The 7,951-nt window shown below is 35.8% G+C and overlaps 1 protein-coding gene across 1 annotated transcript; it reads left to right on the plus strand.

Moving 5' to 3' along the window:
- The first annotated feature begins 3,496 nt into the window (after window positions 1-3,496).
- LOC132309102 (uncharacterized) lies at window positions 3,497-7,741 on the plus strand. The gene is made up of 7 exons (XM_059807454.1): window positions 3,497-3,690; window positions 3,742-3,990; window positions 4,782-5,020; window positions 5,099-5,164; window positions 5,249-5,586; window positions 5,897-6,888; window positions 7,573-7,741. The coding sequence occupies exons 1-7, from the start codon at window positions 3,497-3,499 to the stop codon at window positions 7,739-7,741; spliced, it is 2,247 nt and encodes a 748-aa protein (XP_059663437.1).
- Window positions 7,742-7,951: the final 210 nt, after the last annotated feature.

A 7,951-nucleotide genomic window follows, 5' to 3' on the forward strand; every position in this document is an offset into this window, starting at 1 on the left:
AAGTCTTACCTATTTTTGTATAAGGGAATGGATTAACTAAAATGTTATGTCCTCCTTATATTCAAGTCAAGTCAACTGAACAAGTTGAATGACTTATAGAGGATTACTTATAGAGGATTAATGTTAGAGGATTACTTTTTATTGGATAGGATAGTTACTGGATTATATATATATATATGATTATATTGTCATGATATGAGTTTGAGTATCAGGATCATGGTTAGGGTGCGTATATTGCCTAGGATGGATAACTAGATATAATAGACATCTGGGTGCCCTGGTAGGTTTAGGTATTTATGCCCACTTTATGTACGATTTGCATGTTGTCTTCTATTCAGGTTGAGACAAACCTATAGTCCAATGAACATCATATAGTGTGTATCTATATATATATATGAACTACTAGCTATTGTTGGATTTACTAAGATGTATACGTATATCGAATCTCTACTTAGACTGTAGTAGAGTAGAACTTGTTTGTGGGCCTAACCCACCATTATTTTTCGGGTATTCATCAGGAGTAGGGATTGTTCGTGCTGAACAGGGATCATCTACTTCATTCTTCCAGATTGTCTATATAGGAGTTTTCTGATGATTCAGTATCTAGTTGTAGATAGTTATTTACTATTGATTTTTGGTTTGAGATTTTCTAGGGGTCCACACAGTATGGATTCCTAAGTTGTATTATTGGAGGATTAATTGTATCAGAATAATTTATTATTTAATGAAATTTTATTCTGAGGTTTCAATTAATAGATTATCATTTTAGTTTTCTTTTAGAAATTTATTTATTTATTTTTTATCTATTTTGTACTCTGTGTTCGATTATTACCGATTTATTTTTCATATGCTCGGGTATTCGGGCGTGGGCCTAGCCAACCCGTATCCGGAAATCCAGAAGTATCACAAAATCCCTTTGAACAAAGCTTTGAATCAAGGCAATTATAATCCGTGGGAATGGTAACTTCCTTCATTTTCTTGGTTCCAACCCAACATTAACCATTTGTCTTACAATAGTGCTTGAAAAATTGATAAGAGTTCGTTTAAAGATGTAATACAACATATTAGCTCTTATTTTATCAAGCTCAACATGATCTTTAAGGATAAAATTGTATTCCAAGACTTTATATAAAATCTGGAAGTTTGGTAAGAGGTATTTAGCATTGATGAGTGCTCAAATGTGACGCATTTTAGCATTTAAGCGAGGGTATTTTAGTCCATTCATCTATCTTTATTTTTCCGTTTTAGTACTTATTTGTATTTTTCTCTATTTTAGGTCAATAAGGTTCAAACGGGCTAAAATTGGTTAATTATAACTTTTTTGGAGTCAAGCATTAAGCTGCGGGATTAGATATTTTAAGGGTTTATTTTCTGACTTGTTCACTACTCCAAGGACCCTGTATTTGAAGGAAATTGAACCATTTTGTAATCTATCTTTTGTCTTCAATTTATTTCATTGTAATTTTATTTTCTCTCTCTAGAAAAGTTAGAGATTAGGGTTAGAAGAAAAGAGAAGTGTGGAGGCACCAAGAACATATCTCAAGATTTATATACTCTCCCTAGAATTTAACAAATAAGAAGAGGAAGAAGATGGAGCCATGTTTGGGGATTGCCCTTCAGGGTTCCAAGATCACACCCACCTCCTCCATGATTGGCTAGACATCTCCTTGGGGCTTGGATGAGCCCCAAGTTTGTAATCTAAACCTCTATTTCTTTCATACATTTTGAGAAATTTATCTTGTGATTAATGTTTTAGCCTTGTGTATAAAATGAATCTTGGGTTCTCTTTTGATTTCTATTGATTAATTCTTTCTATTGATTCTGACGAGACCACTTGTATATGCCAAAATAATGTAGTGAATGTGCAGTTCAATAAAAGCCTTTTAGGTCAAGTTTAAATTTATAAAATCTACTACCACCACTACTACTAACGTAGCAGTAGTGAGTAGGGATCGTCCCAAGGGATTATACGTGTTGAAATTTAACTTCGACTCTAGTGGATCACAAGATTGCAAAGGAGAGATTGATTGTTTGATTAGACTAAAATTCAATTAATTAAAATGCAAATAAAATAAACTAAGTTGAGTTAGGGATTTAAGAGATGAGAAGTGGGGTCTTGGGGTGTATTGGAATCCCCACCAATCTCGTTCACAAAACCACACACTTTCAACTAATTTGGGGAAAACATTCTTGTGAACAAAATGCAACTACCAATTGCAATATTAAGAATGGACCATCAAATTAAAGAATGAATCGTCTACCTAACCGACAAATAAACTAAGTGTAGCACAACCCATCAATTCTAAGTATGACCCATCAAGCTAGTCACAATTATAGCACACATCAATCTAGAGAATCATAAAATTTGCAATAATAAGTCATGGAATATCAAATCAAGTAAAAATTGTCTATCTACCTACAAGCATGAATTAAATTATAGAACAGCCCATCAAGCATAAGAATAATCCATCAAATTAATTGACAAATCCATTCAATGAATACCATGCATAGCCATCACTAGATTCTTAATTAATCACACATAGACATGCAACCAACATAGAGAAACTAGTGTAGATATCAATTCCCAAATAATCACATAAGATAACATGTAATCACAAAGAGAATCAATAGGAAGAATTAAACCATATGAATCATGTAAGACATAATTCCTAATTTAATCACACATAGACATATAAATAAATTGGAGAATTAATAGGAAGAATTAAACCATAGAAATCATAGAAATATACCAAGATTCATTTTATTCACAAGGCTATAGCACTAATCACGAGATAAATTCCGTAAAAAGTCAAGAGAAAGGGTTTAATTTACAAGCTTGGGGGATCCAAACCCCAAGAGAAGTAGAAGCTCAGAGTGGCATGTGGCTCTTCAGATCCACCGCATGACGACGCGAAACAAGTCTCTTCCCAACTGATCATAAAGAAGCACTATCAATCTATGCAATATTAGCGATATTGTGCGATTAGGGCCTGCTGTTTCAAGGGACCGAGATACCATGGAGGAGGGCCAGTCCTCCTCCCCTTCATTGCCGGCAAGTCCTCTAGGCCGGAATCCATCCCCTACTAGACCTACTTACAATAGCTTTTTTTATGAAACTCATGCAACTTTTAAGAATCTAACATATCACAAAGAATACAGAGGGGTTAAAGTTTCTATTACTGAAGCGGATGTAGTTAAAGAAGTCACTTTTCAGAAATCCTCTGTGGTTGGCTACGTGATGGGTAAGAAGCCTTATTATCCATATTTCAAATCCTTTGTGGCCAAATATTGGTCGAAAGGCTTCACGTTGGTGTATTTAAAGGATGGGTTTTTCCTGGTTCTATTCAAGAATGATTCAGATGTCCCTAAGGTGCTGTCTAGGATCCATACGTTTGAGGGATGACCCATTATCATGAAAAGATGGAACAAAAATGTAAAATTGCAAAAAGAAATTCTAGAAACAGTTTCAATGTGGTTACGTATCTATGACTTACCGATGCATTGCCGGAACGAAGATTTTGTTCCAAAGGTTTACTCCTTCTTTGCAAAGCCAATCTACATGGATGATCCAAATTCACACAGAGATAAAGGTCAGTTCGTAAGGGTAATGGTGGAAGTTGAAGTCAAAGAAGTTCTTCCAGACTCCATGGTTATAGATGTTCATGGCATTAATTGTCACGTCGCATTTGAGTATGAATGAAAACCTGTAGTGCGTAAACTGTGTCAATGAGTTGATCACAGTGAAGAGAGATGTCCCCTTAAGGTCACACAACACAAGGCCAAACCAAAGAAAGTTGTGGATTGCTGGGTAATTAAGCATAAAGGGAAGATGATTGAAGATAAGGATGTTGACCAAGTGCTTGTTGATTTTCCTGTGAGAAGGGTTCAAAAAGAAGTCGCAGTGCCTACTTCAAATTCTTTTGCTCTTTTGGAGGATAATGAGGGTATTAATGTTGTGGAGACTCCAGTTGAGGTGGTGAACAAAGAAAAGTAGATAGAAGATGAGGTTACTGCTCTTCTGGAGGAGATTAAGACTCCTAATGATGTGGACACTCCAGTGGAGGTGGTGGAAAAAGGATATACAATTGAACCCGAGGAGGTTGTTATTTTGGAGGACAATGAAGATACTAATGGTGTGGAGGATTTAGTAGAGGTGATGGATGTGGTAAACCCTATGAATCTTGTAGGGCAAGTTAAAACTAATGTTACAGATGTTATTGGGACTGATAATGTGATAGATACAGTTATAATAGAAGATTTATCAATAGATGAGGATACGCAGGTTCCGGATGCTCCAAAATCTTAATTGGGTAAACACTCTGGTGAAGGGTACTCTAAGTCTATCCAAGTGAGTCCAAAGGAACAAGAGAGTTCTAGAGTGGGAAAGCAATCTAAACAAAGAAATAAGCCTGTGATACCCCCCTCAGACAGAATCACAAGAAAAATGCAAGCTGGTAGTGCCTCACTACCTAACTCTCAATGATGTTAGGAGCTTAGAATGTGAGAGGTCTAAATAGGCCTCCCATGAAGAAGGAAGTCAAATAGTGGATTTTAGATAATAAATTTATGTTTACTGTCCTTGTGGAAACAAGAGTAAAAGAGGGTAAAACACCCAACATACAGAATAAGAAATGCCCTCAATGGAGTTGGTTAGTTAACTACAAGTCTAGCTATTTGGTAAAGATTTGGATTGGTTGGAATAGAGCTTTATTTAATGTGGATCTGATTCAAGAAACTTCTCAAGCTATGTTTGTTAAAGTAAAACATATTATTTCTGGCAGAAGTATATATATTACTGGGGTCTATGCTGCTAATAGAGTTAAAGATAGAAGAGAATTATGGCAAACTCTCAAGCTTCATGTTGAAATTACTTCAGGTCCTTGGATTGCTTTAGGGGACTGGAATATCATCAAATGCAGTCATGAAAAGAAAGGAGGTCTTCAAGTCCCTCAATCTAGACTTGATGAATTCAATAGTTTGATTTATGATATTAGAATGGAAGATATTCCTATAAATAATGGTGAGTGGTCTTAGAGTAACAAACAAAATAAGAATTCAAGGATAAATGCTAAGTTGGACAGAGTGCTTGTGAATTCAGCTTGGTTGCAACAGTTCAATGATTCCAAGGTATCTCTTACCCCTGCTTCCTTGTCTGATCACTGTGGTATTGTAATTCAATAGTTTTTTGACTGCTCAAACAGTCCAAAACCTTTTAAATTTCTCAAGATTTGGTGTTTACAATAAAAAGTGGAGAATATTATTGGCAAAACATGGGAGATTCTAGTTACAGGTAGCCCTTTGCACATTCTTCAGAAAAAATTAAGAGCTGTGAAAGCTGCCGTAAAGGAATGGAATAAGGATAGAGGTACAGTTTCTGAAAGCATTCAAGTGGCAAGAGCAGAATTACATTCAGTTCAAATGGAGCTGTTACAAGGGCCTGAAACTCCAGACTGTATAGCTAGAGAGAGATTTTTAACTGGAAAATTGCAAAATGCTCTTGATCTTGAAGAAATCTACTGGGCTCAAAAGTCTCGGGTCAAATGGCTGCAAGAGGGGGATAAGTGCACTGCTTTTTTCCACAATGTGGTTAGACAACGGCAATGTTCAAATGCCATTACACAACTGTAAAATGTCACTGTTACAAGGGCCTGAAACTCCAGACTGTATAGCTAGAGAGAGATTTTTAACTGGAAAATTGCAAAATGCTCTTGATCTTGAAGAAATCTACTGGGCTCAAAAGTCTCGGGTCAAATGGCTGCAAGAGGGGGATAAGTGCACTGCTTTTTTCCACAATGTGGTTAGACAACGGCAATGTTCAAATGCCATTACACAACTGTAAAATGTCACTGGTGATACATCCTCTGATCCAAAAATTATCAAAGACTGGTTCGTTCAGTTTTATGAAGATTTGTATAAGAAGCATGGAGAAGTGGATGTCGAGCTGAGGGCCCCTAAAAAGGTTCTAAATGAAAAAGATAATCAAAGCTTGGATTGTGCTATTTCAAAAGAGGAAATAAAGAGGGTTGTCATGCATTTTCATCCAGACAAAGCTCCCGACCTTGATGGTTTTCCAGCAAGATTTTATCAACACTTTTGGAGAGTTATTGGTCAAGATGTTATAAATGCTGTCAGTCATTTCGTCACTAAGAGTACCCTTCCTCAAGGTATCAATTCAACATTTCTTACCCTTATTCCTAAGGCTAATCATGGTGATAATATTGCCAATTACAGACCAATTGCCCTATGTAACCTTGTTTATAAAATCATATCCAAGATTTTAGCAAATAGATTAAGCAGTGTCCTGCCTAATATCATTGGTCCTGAGCAAGTTGCTTTTATCAAAGGTAGGAAGCTGCATGATAATATACTCCTTGTTTCAGACTTAATCAAAGGGTTTGGTAAAAAACATGGTGATCTAACCATTGTTTTGAAGGTTGATTTGCAAAAAGCTTTTGATTCTGTTGATTGGGACTTTCTTCAGAGAGTGTTACGCTGGCATGGTTTTTCTGATAAATGGATCAAATGGATTTCTGTTTGTACCACTTCTCCAAAATTTTCAATTTTGTGTAATGGAGTTCCTGCCGGCTACTTTTCTGCTTCGAGAGGCATTAGACAAGGGTGCCCTTTATCCCCTTTGTTATTTTCTTTTGTCACAGAATTCTTTAGTAATTTGATAGAGAATGCTATTGCAGAGGGTAGAATTAAAGTTTCAAAAGCTGTATCACAGGGAAACTTAAAGATCTCTCATGCTTTCTACGCTGATGACTTATTAATGGTGGTTAAAACAGATATTCCAACTATTAAGGCTATTGATGTAGTGTTCAAACAATTTACCAAGGCTACTGATCTGCAAGTAAATAAGGAGAAAAACACTGTTATCTTCTCTAAGTCAGTGAGAGGTAGAAGAAATATTTCGAATATCTTGAAGTTTTAGACAGAAAATTTTCCTTTCAAGTATCTTGGGTTGCCTTTATCAAATAATAATTTAAGAGCAGGGGGTTTCAGCATGCTTTTAGATAAGATCAATGGGAGACTTAGTCACTGGAATACTATTAATCTTTCTATTGCAGGTAGAATTGAATTATTGAGATCTGTACTTTACTCTTACCTTTATCATTGGGTTTTTGGTTTTAAAATCGCTTGGGAGGTCAAGATTAGTTTAGAAAGGAAATTAAAAAACTTCTTGTGGAGTGGAAAACAAGATGTTAAAAAGATGTCTCAAGTTAAATGGAGCCAAGTGACTCTTCCAATCTCAGAAGGTGGTTTCAATCTTTGAAAAGTTTAAGATATTGATGTGGCTGCAAAAATGACCTTATGTTGGGACTTTGTTCAGAAGAAGGATAAACTTTGGATCAAATGGCTGAATGCAACGTACCTTCATAATGTTTTTTTTTTGGAATGTAGTTCCAAAATTACAGATTCTCCTATATGGAAACAATTGTTAGGGGTAAGACAACTGATTTTACAAAATATTGAGTTTAAGATTGATGATGGGATGAAATTTAAGTTACTTACTAACCCTTGGTGTGATACTCAAACTTTAATCCAATGTTTTGGGGCTACTGTGCTCAGACAGATTGACAGACAGACTTCATTGGCTGAGCTTATTGTTAATGGTAAATGGGAAAAGCCTGTATATTTTCCTGAGAGAGTTTTTAGTGTTATTCAAAGGTTAAAAATCATTCCTGGTTCAGACATTATTGGGTGGAAGGATGGTGGTTTCTCATTGAAAGCTGCTTAGGATAAGTGTAGACATTCAAATACTCAAGTGAGCTGGTCTGATTTATGTTGGAAGTACTACAGACCCCGAGTTACTGTGGTGGTTTGCATCATTTTACACAACAAGAATTTATCCTTGGTAAATTTGCAGAAAAGAGGTATTACCTTAGCTGCTATCTATCACAATTATATAAAGAATGTGGATTCAAATGACCACTTCTTCTGTTCTTGC

Source organism: Cornus florida, unplaced genomic scaffold (assembly GCF_030987335.1).
Source record: "Cornus florida cultivar Cherokee Brave unplaced genomic scaffold, ASM3098733v1 CherokeeBrave_3.0.0_Hap2_Chr05, whole genome shotgun sequence".
NCBI classification, from domain to species: domain Eukaryota; kingdom Viridiplantae; phylum Streptophyta; class Magnoliopsida; order Cornales; family Cornaceae; genus Cornus; species Cornus florida.